At 45.7% G+C, this 20,051-nt stretch overlaps 2 protein-coding genes and 1 pseudogene across 2 annotated transcripts in view; 2 read left to right on the plus strand and 1 right to left on the minus strand.

Annotated features, from left to right (window-relative positions):
- LOC105489694 (zinc finger protein 431-like) overlaps positions 1-20,051 on the minus strand; it is a 50,004-nt gene that overhangs the window by 17,123 nt on the left and 12,830 nt on the right. The window lies entirely within an intron of this gene.
- LOC139360490 (uncharacterized) lies at positions 2,367-4,749 on the plus strand. The gene is made up of 3 exons (XM_071087865.1): positions 2,367-2,375; positions 2,651-3,751; positions 4,663-4,749. Exons 1-3 carry the CDS (start codon positions 2,367-2,369, stop codon positions 4,711-4,713), a joined length of 1,161 nt encoding a protein of 386 aa, XP_070943966.1. The 3' UTR covers positions 4,714-4,749.
- LOC105489716 (BCL2/adenovirus E1B 19 kDa protein-interacting protein 3-like) lies at positions 5,426-13,851 on the plus strand (annotated as a pseudogene).

The following is a 20,051-nucleotide window of genomic DNA, read 5'->3' on the forward strand; positions in this document are numbered from 1 at the left end:
ACTCTCATGAATGTATCTTGAATCCATCATACCTGATTCTGGCCTCACCTTAGAGTCACATGAGGGACTTCATTAAAACGACATGGATGCTTCCACCCAGAATAAACAAAATGCATGGAAAGGGCTCAAGTAAAGAGATTTCTGCCAATTTTTCATGTAATCCTAGTTAGAAATCTGGGCTGAGGCCAGACACAGTGGCTTACGCCTGTAATCCCAGCACTTTGGGAGGCCAAGGTGGGCAGATCACGAGGTCAGCATATCGAGACCATCCTGGTTAACATGGTGAAACGCTGTCTGTACTAAAAATACAAAAATCAGCTGGGCATGGCAGCATGTGCCTGTAATCCCAGCTACTCAGGAGGCCGAGGCAGGAGAATTGCTTCGACTTGGGAGGTGAAGATTGCAGTGAGCCGAGATCTTGCCACTGCACTCCAGCCTGGAGACAGAGCTAGACTTCATTTCAGAAAACAAAAGAAAGAAAGAAATCTGGGCTGATAACCATTTAGCTAAGCATTGCCTCTCAAACTTTAATGAGCTTAAAAATCACTTGGTAATTTTGGCCCCATTCTATGTATTGTAATTCTGATAGTTTTGATGCGGTTTAAAATGGGTGTTTTAAACAAGTTCCCAGTCGGTGATAATGTTGCTTCCCCTGGGTTCATGATTAGCATTAGTTAGAGAAAGCAGGCACAGGACAGAGTCGCTTACACTCAGCACTTCTCACAACACAAATACTTCTAGGACAAATGAAGACAACTCATCTCCATTCTGAAGGATCATATTCTTCACTGGCTCTTTAAAGTTTACAGAACAAACAACAAAATCTGAAGAAGTCTGCATTTTATAAACATGTGAACGTGTACTAATGCAATAATTACGGAGCACTGTGCTGGGAATGAAAGGAGCTGGGCACATTCCTCAGTCCCGGGCTCAAAACTCCCTGAGCCTAGCACAAACACATCCCATCCTCCCATCCCACCACCATATATCTCTCAAACTCCCTGAGCCCAGTACAAACACCACCTGGAAAGTCTCCGATAAGGAGACAGCCGTTCAAGGTTACTGAAAGCGCAGGAGCCAAAAGAATTTCTTTGTTCCCCTACAACTTTCGGGCTATAAAAAGCAAATGCTCACATTGTTCGGGGCCCTCTTGTATACTGTGTAAAGGAGGGACCAGGTTCGAACTTGTAGTAAAGATCCTTGCCGCTTGGCTTTGACTCTGAACTCTGGTGGTCTTCTTTGGGGAACAAACAGTCTGGGCATAACATCTGGGGGCCCGTCCGGGATTCCCCAAGCCCACCAGACCCCCGGTCAACGGATCTGCTGAGATCGATCTCCTGATAGGTGAGCTGGCTCGTCTCCGTTTGTCTGTCTGTGTCTGTGTGTCTGTTCTGAATCTGAATCTGTGACTCGCGAGGTCTGAAACTGAGGCTGGCACAGTCCTGGCGGACGCGCTATAGGATGGCCAGTGGAGACCGGTGGGAGACGTCCCCTGGCTCTCTTCTGATTTAAATTGCGATCTGAGTTGCCAGGAGCGTGTTCGCGATCCGGGCAACAGCTGAATCTGACCCCGGTCCCCGGGTGCGCGCTTGCAGTCTGAATCTGACCCCGGTCCCCGGGTGCGCGCTTGCAGTCTGAATCTGACCCCGGTCCCCGGGTGCGCGCTTGCAGTCTGAATCTGACCCCGGTCCCCGGGTGCGCGCTTGCAGTCTGAATCTGACCCCGGTCCCTGGGTGCGCGCTTGCAGTCTGAATCTGACCCCGGTCCCCGGGTGCGCGCTTGCAGTCTGAATCTGACCCCGGTCCCGGGGCTCCCGGCTTCCGGCGCCGCGCTCCCGGCCCGGTCCCCGGGCTCCCGGCTTCCGGCGCGCTTCCGGCCCCGGTCCCTGGGCTCCCCGGCTTCCGGCGCCGCGCTCCCGGCCCGGTCCCCGGGCTCCCGGCTTCCGGCGCGCTTCCGGCCCCAGTCCCCGGGCTCCCCGGCTTCCGGCGCCACACTTCCGGCCCCGGTCCCCGGGCTCCCGGCTTCCGGCGCGCTCCCGGCCCCGGTCCCCGGGCTCCCGGCTTCTGGCGCGCTTCCGGCCCCGGTCCCCGGGCTCCCCAGCTTCCGGCGCCACACTTCCGGCCCCGGTCCCCGGGCTCCCCGGCTTCTGGCGCCACACTTCCGGCCCCGGTCCCCGGGCTCCCGGCTTCCGGCGCCGCGCTCCCGGCTAGCTATCAGTAATAAGTCAGATCAGATTTCCTCTATTGGGATTCTAACCCACATTCCTTTACAGGAAAGGACTACAAATCGTTACAGGATGGGCAATACCCAGAGTACTCCTCTATCTCTCCTTACAAATAATTTCAAAGAAGTTAGAGCAAGGGGCCATGATCTTGGTATGGAAATCAGGAAAGGAAAGCTAATTACTCTGTGTCGCTCCGAGTGGCCTGCCTTTGATGTGGGGTGGCCACCCGAAGGGACCTTCCGACTTGCTGTCATCACTAGGGTAAAATCCAAGATTTTCCTACCTGGACATGCGGGCCACTTAGATCAAATCCCATACATCCTCATATGGCAGGACCTTGTTGAAAACCCGCCTCCTTGGCTGTCCCCTTTCCAGTTAGCCTCTGAACCCTCTAAGGCACTGGTTGCTTGACCACTAAAAACCAAGCAACCAACTGCCCCCTCCCATCCTGTTCTACCTGATAGCGGGGACCCACTGTTCACAGAACCCCCTCCGTACCCCTCCGGGCCCCAGGTCCCGGCCCCTCGGGCTGAGTCGCGGGAGAGAGCAGGCGGAGAGGAGGCGGCCGCCACTCACGGGCCTGCTGAAAGGGAAAGTAACTTTGAGGGGCCGGCGGGGCGGACGCGAGGGTGCACTTCGCGGACTAGCCCCCCCCAGCCGCCTGACTCCACGGTGGCTTTACCCCTCCGGGAAATAGGACCCCCAGATGACACAGGAATCCCCAGGCTCCAGTACTGGCCATTCTCCACCAGTGATCTGTATAACTGGAAGACTCAGAGTGCTCGGTTTTCAGACAACCCCAAAGATTTACTGTCTTTACTGGATAGTGTCATGTTCACCCACCAGCCCACTTGGGACGATTGTCAGCAGCTCCTCCGAATCTTGTTTACCACGGAAGAGCGAGAGAGAATACAGGTAGAAGCTAGAAAGCTGGTCCCGGGGGACGACGGTCAACCGACTGCCAACCCCGACCTCATAAACGCGACCTTTCCTCTGACCAGGCCGGCATGGGACTACAACACGGCAGAAGGTAGGGGACGGCTACGCCTTTATCGCCAGACTCTAATGGCAGGTCTCCGGGCAGCTGCTCGCAAGCCCACTAATTTGGCTAAAGTATATTCTATTCTGCAAGAAAAGACAGAGAGCCCAGCCACCTACTTAGAAAGATTAATGGAAGCTTTTAGACAGTACACCCCCATATATCCAGAGGCTCCAGGAAGTCAGGCAGCTATTGTAATGTCATTCGTAAATCAGGCAGCCCCAGATATTAAAAGAAAACTCCAGAAATTAGAAGACTTGGAAGGAAAGCGGATTCAGGACCTCCTTCAGATAGCCCAGCGGGTTTACAATAACAGAGATACTCCAGAAGAAAGGCAATTTAAGGCCACTGAAAAAATGACCAAGGTCCTGGCAGCAGTAGTACAGAAAGAGCATCTACAGCCAGAGTACACCCAACCCAGGCGGCCCCCCAGGCATGATAATCTGAAAAAAGACCAATGTGCCTACTGCAAGGAGGCTGGCCACTGGGTAAGAGACTGCCCCAAAAAGAAACAACGAGGACAGGGACCCCCTAGGTCTACACCCGTACTAGCCACTCAAGATGAAGACTAGGGAAGACGGGGTTCGGATCCCCTCCCCGAACCTAGGGTAACTTTGCAAGTGGAGGGGTCCCCGGTCCAGTTCTTGGTCGATACGGGAGCACAGCACTCAGTCTTAGTTAAAACTAATGGAAAATTATCCTCCAAGTCCTCGTGGGTACAAGGGGTCACAGGAGTTAAGAAATACCCATGGACAACACAAAGAACAGTAAATCTCGGAGCCAAGAATGTAACCCATTCTTTCCTGGTTATCCCTGAGAGCCCCTGTCCCCTATTAGGGAGAGACCTGCTAACTAAAATGGGAGCACAGATCCATTTCCTCCCTGAGGGGCCCATCGTGACCAACTCCCACAATCAACCCGTGTCCGTCCTAACTATAACCCTAGAAGATGAGTACCGGCTCCACCAGGAGCAACCGGTCCCTGACCAGGACATAGCAACCTGGCTCCAGCAATATCCAGAAGCTTGGGCGGAAACGGGGGGCTTAGGACTAGCAAAACACCGTCCTGCTTTATTTGTTGAACTTAAACCTGGGGCAGACCCCGTGCGGGTACGCCAATACCCGATGCCCCTAGAGGCCAAGAAAGGAATTGCCCCGCATATCCGCCGGCTCCTTGACCAAGGAATCCTCTGCTCATGTCACTCACCCTGGAATACTCCATTGTTGCCGGTACGAAAACCTAATAGTGGAGAATACAGACCTGTACAAGACTTAAGAGAAATCAATAAGAGGGTTGTAGACATACATCCAACTGTGCCTAACCCATATACCCTCCTAAGCACTCTAAACCCTAAACATCAATGGTACACTGTTTTAGATTTAAAAGATGCTTTCTTCAGTTTGCCTTTAGCCCCTCAGAGCCAAAAGCTCTTCGCCTTCGAGTGGAATGACCCTGATAGAGGCATAAGTGGCCAACTGACATGGACCAGACTGCCGCAAGGATTCAAAAACTCTCCTACCCTGTTCGATGAGGCCCTCCATGAAGACCTGGGTGAGTACCGACGCAAACACCCTGAAATAACCTTACTACAGTATGTTGATGACCTCCTGATTGCTGCTGAGACCCAAGAAGCTTGCATCCAAGGGACCAAAGGTCTCTTACAAGCTCTGGGAAATCTAGGATACCGAGCCTCAGCAAAGAAAGCTCAAATCTGTAAATCAGAGGTAACACACCTAAGATACCTGCTTAAAGAAGGGCAGCGCTGGTTAACAGATGCCCGAAAACAAACTGTTCTGCAGATCCCCAGGCCGCAATCCACCCGACAAGTGAGGGAATTCCTGGGGTCAGCGGGGTTTTGCAGACTATGGATACTTGGGTTCGCAGAACTGGCTAAACCCTTATATCAGGCAACACGGGGGCAGCAGCCATTTAAGTGGACAGACGAAGCCGAGTCGGCTTTCCAACAGATTAAAACTGCCCTACTCTCCGCACCTGCACTGGGACTACCTGATGTTACCAAGCCCTTCCACTTATACGTAGATGAAAATAAAGGTATCGCCAAGGCAGTAATAACTCAAAACTTAGGCCCCTGGCGGAGGCCAGTTGCCTACCTGTCAAAGAAGTTAGACCCAGTGGCTGCCGGGTGGCCCCCTTGTCTCCGAATGATTGCAGCCACGGCTCTGATGGTGCAGGATGCTGATAAGCTTGTCATGGGGCAAGAATTGCGGGTCGTTACCCCACATGCCATCGAAGGTGTACTCAAACAGCCACCTAATTGATGGATGAGTAACGCCCGACTCACCCACTACCAAGGACTACTACTAAATCCTCTCAGGATAACTTTCCTGCCCCCAACGACCTTAAACCCTGCCTCGCTGCTGCCCAACCCGGACCTGGACGCCCCACTCCACGAATGCACCGAGATACTAGCTCAGGTGCACGGAGTTCGAGAAGACCTGCAGGATCGCCCACTTCCTGACGCCGACCTCGTCTGGTTCACTGATGGGAGCAGCTTCATGCATCAGGGCCAGAGGTACGCTGGAGCGGCAGTAACTTCAGAGACTAAGGTAATCTGGGCGGAACCCCTGCCCCCGGGGACATCGGCCCAGAAGGCCGAATTGATAGCGCTCACCCAAGCTCTTACCTTAGGGGCGGGGAAAAAGCTGACGGTATATACAGACAGCCGATATGCTTTTGCAACAGCGCATATACATGGGGCCATTTACAGGGAGCGGGGGTTACTGACGGCTGAAGGAAAAGAAATAAAAAACAAGCAAGAAATCCTAGCCCTGCTAACAGCCCTATGGAGGCCAGAAAAGTTAGCCATTGTGCATTGCCCAGGGCATCAGAAACTAACTACTCCAACTGCTCAAGGCAACTTTCTGGCGGACCAAACTGCAAGAAAGGTGGCGAAGGCTCCCAGCCAACTCCTTGCACTCCAGCTCCCTGACCCGGGCCCCCGGGACTTGCCATATTTCCCTGATTATTCAGAACAAGATCTCCAGTGGATTGACAAGCTTCCCCTGAAACAGATCCAGAATGGGTGGTGGACTGATACTAATGACCAAACTATCCTACCAGAAAAATTAGGACAACAAGTGTTAGAACACATCCACCGAACCACCCACCTGGGTGCTCGGCGGATGATAGACCTGATCAGACGCTCTAAGCTCAAATTCAGACATACAGCCGAGATGGCCAGCAACATCGTGACAAGTTGCAAAGTCTGCCAGCTTAACAACGCCTACCCCCAATCCCAGGCTGCAATGGGAACAAGGCTCAGGGGAACCAGGCCCGGTATCTACTGGGAAGTAGATTTTACTGAGATAAAGCCAGGAAAATACGGGTATCGGTACTTACTTGTCTTTGTAGATACTTTCTCAGGGTGGACTGAAGCATTCCCCACCAAGAAAGAGACTGCTCAGGTTGTAGCAAAGAAAATCCTGGAAGATATCCTCCCCAGGTATGGCTTCCCCGTCCAGATAGGGTCAGATAATGGGCCGGCCTTCGTCGCTAAGGTAAGTCAGGATTTGGCTTCCATCCTTGGGGCAAATTGGAAACTACATTGCACTTACAGGCCCCAGAGTTCAGGACAGGTAGAGAGAATGAATCGGACCTTAAAAGAGACCTTAACTAAATTGACTATGGAGACTGGCGCTAATTGGGTGGTCCTTCTCCCCTACGCTCTGTTCCGGGCCCGTAACACCCCTTACAGACTGGGCCTTACTCCTTATGAAATTATGTATGGCAGACCCCCACCCTTAGTTCCCGGCCTAAAAGATGATCTGCTAAAGTCCGAAACAGAAAATGTCTCTGAACTCTTGTTTTCCCTACAAGCCTTGCAGAAAATTCATCAAGAAATCTGGCCCAAGCTGAAGGAACTATATGAGACCGGTCCCCCGCCGACACCCCATCCGTACCAGCCGGGAGACTGGGTCCTGGTCAAGCGACACCGACAAGAGACCCTAGAACCCAGGTGGAAAGGACCACTCCAGGTACTCCTAACCACACCCACCGCCCTGAAGGTAGAAGGCATCGCATCGTGGATCCACTACACCCACGTCAAGCCAATGGACCCAACCTCCGATCTTCTGGGACCAATCACGGCGGCGGCTGAAGCACCGGACACGTGGACTGTGGACAGAGCTAGGAACAACCCCTTAAAACTCACCCTGCGCCGGCAGCATAGCTCACTGCAAACATGCAGTTAGGTAGTCTAACCCTAACGTTAGTCGCCCTAGTGGCCGCTGGAGAAATCACAAAACCAGCTCATAATCCCTTTGTCTGGAGATTCTGGCTTTATGAAAACCGAACCCACCCTGGGCAACCTCATAAGCCCGGAAAATTATTGGCCAGTGCTGATTGCCCTTCCTCAGGGTGCAACAGCCCAATTCTACTAAATTTTGCTGGTTTTCAAATAGTCAAACCTATGACACCAATAATATGCTTTGAGTTTGATCAGACTAAATACAATTGTAAACACTATTGGTGGCACCAAAATGCTGGCTGTCCTTATAACTATTGTAACATCCACAGACCCCGTTATTGGGGAGAGAGAAAACAGTTAGACCCTAAATGGCCCTTCTATCGTAGACGGGATAGAGACTTTCCATATACATGGATAGTTAGAGACCCCTGGAACTCCCGCTGGACCACACCTCAACATGGGGCTATATACTACTCCCCCTCCTCCACATGGCCTAGCAGTCACCTCTATCTGTGGCGAGGCCTAGTGCAAGTACTGCCCCTGGTCCACGGGAATATCCAACGACAGGAAAACAGACTAACACAAGACTTACGTCCTTTCTCCTGGTTAAAGTTATTACAAGAAGGACTAGAACTTGCTAACCTTACAGGACTTCATAGCCTGTCTGGCTGCTTCCTGTGCGCCACTCTAGGGCGTCCACCGCTAACAGCTGTCCCTCTGCCATGGGGACCCTCTACCTTTGCCCAAGCTAACAACCTCCGAAACCACTCGTATGCTCCTATCCTGAACGTGCCCCTATACCTAAACCCCAGTCAGGAGAAGTTTCCCTACTGTTTCTCAGGAACCAATTCTAGCCTCTGCAGCATCACTGCAACGCCCCCTAATATCACCTTAAGGGCTCCATCAGGCATATTCTTCTGGTGTAGTGGAACCTTATCTAAGAACCTACCTAGTCCTTCTGTTAATAACCTACTGTGTCTCCCTGTCACATTAGTTCCCCGGTTGACTCTACTAACTGCTGGCGAGTTCCTAGGGTATACCGGTAACTGGACTAGTGCTGTTATTCACCCAGACCCTAGACCAAGACCTGCACGAGCCATATTTCTCCCCCTCATTGCAGGAATCTCCCTCACCGCATCCTTCATTGCGGCCGGACTGGCGGGGGGAGCCCTAGGTAACACCCTCATAGAAAGTAACAAGTTATACCAACAATTTGCCGTTGCTATGGAGGAGTCGGCTGAGTCCCTTGCCTCCCTTCAGCGGCAGCTCACGTCCCTAGCTCAGGTAACCTTGCAAAACCGGAGGGCCCTAGACCTACTCACTGCAGAAAAAGGTGGTACATGTATATTTCTAAAAGAAGACTGTTGTTTCTACATAAATGAATCAGGACTTGTAGAGGACCGGGTCCAACAGTTACGCAAGTTAAGCACTGAAGTAAAAACACGGCAGTTTGCTTCAGCTGCAGACCAGTGGTAGAATTCCTCTATGTTTTCTCTGTTAGCCCCCTTCCTTGGACCCCTGCTAAGTCTACTATTTCTGCTTACCGTAGGACCTTGTGTTGTTAACAGAATTTTACAATTTGTTAGGGAGAGATTTGACACCGTACAACTCATGGTCCTCAGAGCCCAATACCAACCTCTAAATGCTGAAACAGAATCAGACTTATAAGACCCAAGATTGGCTCTAAAGATACCTGAAAAGAAGGGGGGAATGAAAGGAGCTGGGCACATTCCTCAGTCCCGGGCTCAAAACTCCCTGAGCCTAGCACAAACACATCCCATCCTCCCATCCCACCACCATATATCTCTCAAACTCCCTGAGCCCAGTACAAACACCACCTGGAAAGTCTCCGATAAGGAGACAGCCGTTCAAGGTTACTGAAAGCGCAGGAGCCAAAAGAATTTCTTTGTTCCCCTACAACTTTCGGGCTATAAAAAGCAAATGCTCACATTGTTCGGGGCCCTCTTGTATACTGTGTAAAGGAGGGACCAGGTTCGAACTTGTAGTAAAGATCCTTGCCGCTTGGCTTTGACTCTGGACTCTGGTGGTCTTCTTTGGGGAACAAACAGTCTGGGCATAACAGGAATAACACACTATTGGATTTAATCCTCATAACACCGAGGGAGCTGGTACTAAGTATTTAATAATTCCCAAAATTTAGGAATTTTTAAAGGGTCCGGCATTTTTATTTCTTCTTCTGTTTGTCATCAATTTCTTTAAAAACTGTATAGAATAAAAGCTAAATACAGACTGATGAGAGGGATAAGGAAAGAATTTAGTGTAGTTTTGAGACATTTTTATTGTTTTATGTTTAATTTTTTGTAACCTGTCTAGCAACTACTGGATCTGCAGGAATAGAAAACAAGTTACTAAATGGAATGCCTCTGCAAGCACCAGTTTTAATGGAAAATTTAAAAATTAAGACCCTAAAATATACTTTTTTTCATTTATCTGCTTTTGGGTTTCAAGAAAGCATGAGCACCAGCTCTAGAAAAAAAAAAAAGAGAATTCACCAGCCAAACCTCTGATCTCTTCTAATCAGTTCTATAAGGCAAGGCTCCAGAGTGGAGACAGATCTAAATAAGGCCTCCCAAAAGGGTGATCTGAACAGAATTAGGGCAGGGAGGGGACCCTATATCGAATTCTGCTCTCTACGCCATTGAAGGTACTTCCAGTTCTGTTTTTCCTAAGCTTACCTAAGAGAAACTTAAATCCCAGAGTTTGTATAATTTTTATAACTGCACCCTCAATTTTATAACATAATAAATTATAAGCAATTTAAACAAATTTCTTACAGATTTCTAGGGTAATTTTATTAGAAGACAAATATGTATTCTTAGCAAGGTAAAAGAAATAGAAATAACAATAAAACGTCTCCATCTATAAATATCCCTTCAGGTGATGACATCAGAAGTCACAACAATATAAAGAACGTGGCCCCAGAGAAGCCCAAAATCTTTCTGCACACATCTATTCATTCTACCAATTATATAATGCTTAATTCAACCATTTATGCAGTTGCTAGTCTAGACTAAAAGTTCATAAATGGTAGAGACCATGACTGCTTCATCTATTTTTCTAATGGCCATATGAAATGGAAGCAATTAGTGTGTCTGTTTGAGTTCCAGACCTCCTCCTCATTTTTCACCCAAGTACTAGAAAACTGGAGCAACTCTCATCTGGGTGCCAACCAAAGACATCTCTTGTATGAGGGGAGGAACAAACACAGGATGACTCATTTCTCTTACACTGAGACAGAAGCAGAATTAACCAACCACTCTTGTCAGCCTAACACAGTTCTGCTCTGAACATCCTCAAATGTCTCAAAGATGCCTACATGATTGCGAGAGGATTCCCAGTGACTCTGGGCTGATGGCCCAATGATGAGCCAGGAAAGAGAGACTCAGGCTGATTCTAAATAGAAAATGAAACTGCCCTGGACAAGCTCCAGAACCTGAATTACCTGTCGTGATTAGCAAACTCTTAGATAAGAAGAAAGACAAGAATACTCCAGTTTCACATTTATAGGTAGGTATAGTTGTGGTTATGGCTCTGGATACATTGTGGCCTTGATCCCTCACTCCTAAAATGCTTGTTTAGACTTATAGATTCTGCCATCAGATTCTATTTACACTAGGAGCCTCTCACATAATAGCAGCAGGTCACTGGACAAGATCTGAAAAGCTCAAAGAGCCACACTTTTAAAGGGCGGAGGGGTTACGAGAGGTCTATGTTGACATCTCACCATGCAGAAAATGCCTCCTGTTGTACATTCTCAATTTAAAGCCCATCCCTTTTTTGTAAATCCCAGGCAGAGGCCAGACCTTACTTGCAAATTGTAGGTGGGATCAACCCGGCTCGGCATCCTTGGGTGTTACAGAAAGCAGAGTACAAGGAGAGATCCCCTCACAGAGGCTGCTCTAGCACAGTCTAAATGATATGTCTACCTAAGAGGAAAAAGCTGAGGCAACATGAATATAAGTAGAGAATTTATTTGGGCAAAGCTTGAGGATTATAACTTGGAAGGACACTTTCAAGTTGCCTGGAATCTACACTTTGATTAGCAGCACTTACAAGTAGATTTGTAAAAAAAAGAGAGGGACAGAGAGTGGGCTGATACAAAGCTGTTTGTCGGTATTTATTTATAGAAATAGCATTGATTGCCGGGCGCGGTGGCTCAAGCCTGTAATCCCAGCACTTTGGGAGGCCGAGGCGGGCGGATCACAAGGTCAGGAGATCGAGACCACAGTGAAACCCCGTCTCTACTAAAAATACAAAAAATTAGCCGGGCGCGGTGGCGGGCGCCTGTAGTCCCAGCTACTCAGGAGGCTGAGGCAGGAGAATGGCTGGAACCCGGGAGGCGGAGCTTGCAGTGAGCCGAGATCGCGCCACTGCACTCCAGCCTGGGCAACAGCGTGAGACTCCGTCTCAAAAAAAAAAAAAAAAAAAAAAAAGAAATAGCATTGATTATTGATTGGATATACATCATTAGGGGTTTAGAGTATGGGTTATAGTGTTCAGTTAGGCACTACTATAGCTACTGATGGCAATAGTGAACAGTTTCAGTAGATAAATACAAAGTTCAAAGAGGGGAGAAAGACATAATTGTGTTCTCATTTTAATGTCTCTCAGTCCGAAGGACTTGCATTCCTCAGATAAAAGTTTTCCTTTGTTCCCAAATTTCAAGACCTAGATTCAGAATTTGGAGCTGCAGATTTAGGTCCTGGATGGGTGGAGTAGCAGAAGGTGTTACCTGCACATTTGTGGGCATTTTACCAACAGAATAAAGTGGAAAGTGGAGACTCTCAAGTCTACATGTCTACTCAATGCACACGTGTTACTTTCATTGGGTTTCTGAGGCCCCTGGTCTACGAATCGGTTTCAGATCTGAAGATACAAGAGTCATTGAAAGAGGTAAAGTGGTTGATTGGTGCCCTGTGAAGTTTATAGAAATCTGATGTAGCTCTCTAGAAATAACTGTAGAGGACTCTAGATACCAAATAGGCAGAGACACAATTCTGCCTGCATATTTAGGGGACAGCATGCACTTTGCAGCACTATTGGGAGTTGATTGGAAGAGCCTGAGAGGAAAAGGTTTCTCTTTGTTGGCACCTTATATTTTTATATTTTGTCTGTTAATTCTAGACAGTGTTTCAGACTATAATTAAAAAGAAATTTTCTCCAGCCCCAGAGAAACTCCACAATGAAAGAACAGAAAAAAACTGTTTTATTACACAATTAAACCAGAATGTGACAAGCATCACAGTCAATCTGCTTAAGAGACTGCAAAGACAAAAGGATGGCCGCTGTAATTAGTTCACAAGTAGAGGAATTTCCAGCACCATATCATACATAGTTCATCCTAAATTCACCTGGAGATTGGGAAGGCCATCTGTATTGCTTTTTGGTTATATTTAATGACAAAATAAACTTTTTACATCTTCATGACAGAAGGTAATTTTGCAACTTGAAGCCAGGTGTCTGCTGAAGGCAGGTTCTCACTCTCCTGCAGAAATGGTTGAATATTGTGCTCTCTTTTGGCTATTTACATTTTAAAGCAATGGCTCTCTACTCCCTGAGCACTGGGCTACAGCACCCTGCTTGCCCTCTCCTGATGGCTCATGTCCTTCCTTGATTCCTATCTACCACTGAGGCAGAGCACAGGGCTCACCGCTGGCAGCTCACATTTTAGGTGAACCCCAATGCCACAGCAGCACTCCAGTGCCACATCAGAGTGAAGCCTGAGCTGAGGAGGAGAGCCTGCAGGCCTCCTGGGTAGAATTGCACCTTCACAATAATGGAAATGGGAGCAGTGTTTCAGCCTCAGTTTCTATTTATAGTGGTGACATGGAAAAAACACCGCTGGATTTCCAGCATGAGTCTGGACAGTGACAGCTTCAAGAGTTCTCACTGTGACAGCCCACCTCATTCACACACACCATGGGATACTAATCGGGCTTCTGAAATAGACACCCAAAGCAATGGAGAGAAAAACAGCTCTCCATCTGAGTAAGATTACATTGAGAGAAAAATAAATTAAATGCTTCTTTAGAAAAAAATCAGATTAGATAAAAGATTTATCAAGTTCGCCAGAAAATATTCCCCTAAAAGGAATTTCTCTCTAAACACCCAAGTACACAGCTACTCTCAGCATGACAAACATGAGCATTATGAAAACGGGGGGCATATTCTCAGCAGAATTTTATAAGGTTTCTCTCATCTAGCCATTAAATGAGGGATTCATATTGAAATACATCTGACAATTTCCACCAGCACTTTTTGATGAAGAATTGGAACCTTTGTTTATATAGTGAAATATATTAGAGCTTGCAACATAGCTAACTTAAGAGCCATTATTGTTTTCAGGTGGTCACATCTCCCATCATGTTTATTTTTCCTGAAATAGTAGCATTCACATTTAGTCAAATGACAGTCAATAAAATCATGCTTTTAGATATTAATCTACCGTAACAATTTTATCGTAAATTTTCTTTGGATACTAGATGTAAATATCTAAGTATAAATAATTTAAAATTGTCTGTAACCATAATTCAGTTAAAACACTTTATATTTTGAAGTATAAAATACAATAATTAAAATGACTAATTCATTCAATGTAAATATTGTGTCTTTATATTTATACTACTATAGGAAATGCCGTTTAATGTATATGAATGCAAGTTCTTTACAACACTATACATAACAATGCTAATTGCTGTGAAATAAACAGAAACCAAAGTACAACTACAGACTCCACTGTTCTTTTATACACTAAACTATTTTTCTTTTTGCAGTTTAAGTACTTCAGATTGCAAATATTAGATAATTACCTTGAAAAATCAGTTTTCTTCAAAGGAACTTACTCTGTATCTTTTAATCTTTATTATTATGTATTGCTAAATTTAATCCCACCTTTGTGCTCAACTTTCATGTGCTCTTAAAAGGAGCTTTAATGTAAATAAATCTACGTCTACTTTAAAAGACTAAAAGTGAAAAAAAAAAACCTTTGCCAAAGCAAAATCAAAGCAATGGTTCTGAGGTCCTAGAGAAAGACAATCCTGAGTCAAAAAGAATGAAATAAAGTTTATTTAGCTGTTACCATAATTCACATATATTTCCAAAAAGCAGAGAAAAATATCTACATATAATCTAAATGCTTTAAGAAAAGAGAGAGATGAACAAAATGTCCTTTCTTATTTTCAGGTAAGATGATAAAGCTTCTTATTTTTAATTTACATTTGCTCCTGCAACAGTCAAGTCTCTTGACATGTTCTTGAACGCTTGGACATCTGAGTATCAGTAGACATGCGATACAGGCATCTAAGTAGTAGCCTTGGGCATCCTGTGTGCACTTCAAAGAATATTTACTAAGAAAAAAGCAGGCTGGGTGCGATGGCTCATGTCTGTAATCCCAGTACTTTGGGAGGCCGAGGTGGGTGGATCATGAGGTCAGGAGTTTGAGACCAGCCTGGCCAACATGGCGAAACCCTATCTCTAATAAAAATAACAAAAATTAGCCGGGCATGGTGGTGGGCACCTGTAATCCCAGCTACTTGGGAGGCTGAGGCAGGAGAATCACTTGAACCCAGAAGGCAGAGGTTGCAGTGAGCCAAGATCATGCCATTACACTCTAGCCTGGGTGACAAGAGCAAGACTTTGTCTGGGAAAAAAAAAGCAGAAAACAGAAAGCTGTTATTAAAAAAAAAATTCATAGATGCACATGAATAAAGCAAGTTCTTAGCTATGAAGAGACTCAGATTCTGACACAATAATAGTGAGAGACTATAGTAACCCACAGACACTAATAGATCATGTTATGCCCAGACCGTTTGTTCCCCAAAGAAGACCACCAGAGTCCAGAGTCAAAGCCAAGCGGCAAGGATCTTTTACTGCAAGTTCGAACTTGGTCCCTCCATTCCACAGCATACAAGAGGGCCTCGAACAATGCGAGTGCTTGCTTTTTATAGCCCGATGTAAATAGGATACGTAAAGTTACAGAGGAACAAGGGAATTCTTTTGGTTACAGCATTACAATTGGTTTACATTTTAAGTTATACATTTAGTAGTTTTTCTATTGGTTCCCGCGCTTTCAGTAAAACCACAAACGGCTGTGTCCTTATCGGGGACTTTCCAGGTGGGATGTGTTTGTACTGGGCTCAGGAAGTTAAGAGATATATAGTGGGATGTGTTTGTACTGGGCCTGTTTGTGTTGAGCCCGGGGCTGAGGAATGTGCCTGATTTCTTTCAATCACTGAGGCAGAAAATTAACAAAGATATCAGGACCTAAACTCAACATTTGACCAAATAACCCTAATAGAAAATCTACAGAATTCTTCAACTAAAACCAACTTCATCTAAAACCAATACAAAGAAAACCATTTAAAATCATACAATTACATGGAAATTAAACAGCCTGCACGTAAATGACTTTTGGGCAAATAATAAAATTAAGGTAGAAATTAAGAAGTTCTGGCTGGGCACAATGACTCACACCTGTACTTTGAGAGGCCGAGGTGGGCGGATCACCTGAGGTCAGGAGTTTGAGACCAGCCTGGCCAACATGGTGAAACCCTGTCTCTACTAAAAGTCCAAAAATTGGCCGGGTGTGGGGGCAGTCGCCTGTAATCCCATCTACTCAGGAGGCTGAGGCAGGAGAATCGCTTGAACCCAGGAGAGGTTAAACCCACTGCAGAGGTTGCAGTGAGATGAGACTGTTTTGCCCAGACTGTTTGTTCCCCAAAGAAGACCACCAGAGTCCAGAGTCAAAGCCAAGCGGCAAGGATCTTTTACTGCAAGTTCGAACTTGGTCCCTCCATTCCACAGCATACAAGAGGGCCCCGAACAATGCGAGTGCTTGCCTTTTATAGCCCGAGGTAAATAGGATAGTAAAGTTACAGAGGAACAAGGGAATTCTTTTGGTTACAGCATTACAATTGGTTTATATTTTTAAGTTATACATTTAGTAGTTTTTCTATTGGTTCCCGCGCTTTCAGTAAAACTACAAATGGCGGGCTGGGCGCGGTGGCTCAAGCCTGTAATCCCAGCACTTTGGGAGGCCGAGACGGGTGGATCACGAGGTCAGGAGATCGAGACCATCCTGGCTAACACGGTGAAACCCCGTCTCTACTAAAAATACAAAAAACTAGCCGGGCGAGGTGGCGGGCGCCTGTAGTCCCAGCTACTCGGGAGGCTGAGGCAGGAGAATGGCGTAAACCCAGGAGGCGGAGCTTGCAGTGAGCTGAGATTCGGCCACTGCACTCCAGCCCGGGCGACACAGCAAGACTCCATCTCAAAAAAAAAAAAAAACTACAAATGGCTGTGTCCTTATCGGGGATTTTCCAGGTGGTGTTTGTACTGGGCTCAGGAAGTTGAGAGATATATGGTGGGATGTGTTTGTATTGGGCCTGTTTGAGTTGAGAGATATATGGTGGGATGTGTTTGTACTGGGCCTGTTTGAGTTGAGAGATATATGGTGGGATGTGTTTGTACTGGGCCTGTTTGTGTTGAGAGATATATGGTGGGATGTGTTTGTACTGTTGAGCCCGGGGCTGAGGAATGTGCCTGATTTCTTTCAAGACCACGCCACTGCACTCCAGCCTGGGCAACAAGAGCGAGACTCCATCTCAAAAAATAAAAAATAAAAAGAAAGAAGAAAAAAAAAATTAAGAAGTTCTTTAAAACAAATGAGAGCAAAGATGTAACATACCAGAGTTTCTGCAACACAGCTAAGGCACTGTTAGGAGGGAAATTTATACCACTAAATGCTCAAATCAAAAACAAAGAAAGATCTGAATTTAACAACCTAACATTATAAATAACAAAATAAGAGAAGCAAGAGAAAATCAACCACTAAGCTAGCAGAAAAAATAACCCAAATCATATCAGAACTGAAAGAGATTTAACATGAAAAGTCATATAAAAAAAAAAAAAAAAAACAAGAAATTTAGGAGTTTAAGTTTTTGAAAAAATTAGCAAGACAAATAAACCACTAGCAAGATTAGTGAAGAAAAAAAATCCAAATAAACACAATTAGAAATGACAAAAGGGACATTACCACTGACCTCACAAAAATACAAGTAACTATTGAAGTCTACTATGAACACTTCTACACACACACACACACACACACACACACACACACACTTCTTTTCTAAAAGAAATGGATAAATTCCTGGACAAATACATCCTCCCATAACTGAACAACTACAAAGAATCCCTAAATAGACCAATAATAAGCTTCAAAATTGAATTAGTAATAGTCTACCAACCAAAAATAAAAAAAGCCCAGGACCAGACTAATTCACAGGAGAATTCTACCAGATGTACAAAGAAAGGCTGGCATTATACCTTCTAAAACTATTACCAAAAATTGATAAGGGACTTCTCCCCAGCACATTACATAAAAACAGCATTATTCTGATACTAAAACCTGGCAGAGACAGGCTGGTGGCTCACGCCTGTCATCCCAGCACTCTGGAAGGCAAAGGCGGGCGGATCATGAGGTCAGGATTTCGAAACAAGCCTGGCCAACATGGTGAAACCCCGTCTCTACTAAAAATACAAAAAATAAGCCGGGCATGGTGGCGTGTGCCTCTAATCCCAGCTACTCAGAGGCTGAGGCAGGAGAACTGCTTGAACCTGGGAGGCGGAGGTTGCAGTGAGCCGTTATCGCACCATTGCACTCCAGCCTGGGAGACAGCGTGAGACTCCATCTTGGAGGGAAAAAAAAAATCCGGCAGAGACAAAACAAAATAAGAAAATTTCAAGCTAATAACTTTGATGAGCATTGATGCGAAAATCCTCAACAAAATACTGGCAAAGCAAATCCAGCAGCACATCAAAAAGCCAATTCACTATGATAAAGTAGGCCTTATCCCTGGGATGCAGGGTTGGTTCAACATACATAAATCAATAAATGTGATTTATCACATAAACAGAACTACAGGTGAAAACCACAAGGTTAATCTCAATAGATGCAGAAAATGCTTTCAACAAAATTTAACACCCTTTATGTTTAAAACCCTCAACAAACTAGGCATTGAAGGTATATACTTCAAAATAATGAGTTATGTATGACAAATCCACAGCCAACATACTGAATGGACACAAACTGGAAGCATTCCTCCTTGAAAACTGGCACAAGACAAGGATGTCTTCTCTTACCACTTCTATTCGACATAGAATTGGAAGTCCTGACCAGAGCGATCAGACAAGAGAAAGAAATAAAAGGCATCCAAACAGGAAGAGAGAAAAATCAAACTATTTCTGTCTGCAGATGACATAATTCTGTATCTAGAAAACCCTATAGTCTTGGCTGAAAAGCTCTTTAAACTGACAACAACTTCAGCAAAGTTTCAGGATACAAAATAAATGTATAGGCCGGGCGCGGTGGCTCACGCCTGTAATCCCAGCACTTTGGGAGGCCGAGGCGGGCGGATCACAAGGTCAGGAGATTGAGACCATCCTGGCTAACACTGTGAAACCCCGTCTCTACTAAAAATGCAAAAAATTAGCCGGGCGAGGCGGCGGGCGCCTGTAGTCCCAGCTACTCGGGAGGCTGAGGCAGGAGAATGGCGTGAACCCGGGAGGCGGAGCTTGCAGTGAGCCGAGATCGCGCCACTGCACTCCAGCCTGGGCGACTAAGCGAGACTCTGTCTCAAAAAAAATAAATAAATAAATAAAATAAATGTTTAAAAATTAGCAGCATTCCTGTACATCAACAACGCCCATGCCAAAAATGAAATCAAAAACCAATTCACAATTGCTACAAAAAGAATTAAATATCTAGAAATAAGCAGGGATATAAAAGATTTCTGGAACAAGAATTACAAAATACTTCTTAAAGAAGTCAGAGAACATTTCAAAATACTTATTAAAGAAGTCAGAGATGACACAAACAAATGGAAAACTATTTTATGCTCATGGACACAAAAGATCAATATCATCAAAATGGCCATACTGCCCAAAGAAATTTACAGATTTAATGCTGTTCCTATCAAACTACCAAAAACATTTTTTTAACATAATTAAAAAAAAAAAACTATTTTAAAATTTATATGGAATTGGCCAGGCGCGGTGGCTCACACCTGTAATTCCAGCACTTTGGGAGGCCGAGGCGGGTAGATCACCTGAGGTTAGGAGTTCGAGACTGGCCCAACCAACATGGAGAAACCCTGTCTCTACTAAAAATACAAAAAAAATTAGCTGGGCAGAGTGACGCGTGCCTGTAATCCCAGCTACTTAGGAGGCTGAGGCAGGAAAATTGCTTAAACCTGGGAGGCAGAGGTCGCCATGAGCCAAGATCATGCCATTGCACTCCAGCCTGAGCAACAAGAGTGAAATTCCATCTCATTTAACAACAACAACAACAAAAGAGCCTGAATAGCCAAAGTAATTATAAGCAAAAAGAAAAAAGTTGAAGGCATTACATTAATTGACTTCAAATTATACTAAGCTACAGTAACCAAAGCAATACTAGTACAAAAACAGACTCATAAACTAGTACAGTCTTATAGACCAAGGCCAAAAAAATAGCCCAGACATAATAGCACACACCTACAACCATCAGATATTTGACAAAG

Source organism: Macaca nemestrina, chromosome 20 (assembly GCF_043159975.1).
Source record: "Macaca nemestrina isolate mMacNem1 chromosome 20, mMacNem.hap1, whole genome shotgun sequence".
Taxonomy (NCBI): Eukaryota; Metazoa; Chordata; class Mammalia; order Primates; family Cercopithecidae; genus Macaca; species Macaca nemestrina.

Bases quoted from the DNA above. Each gene is read 5' to 3' on its own strand.
- LOC139360490 (XM_071087865.1), top strand. The intron at 3,752-4,662 runs GTAAGAGACTGC...TGCTTTCTTCAG, and splicing joins GCAAGGAGGCTGGCCACTGG to TTTGCCTTTAGCCCCTCAGA.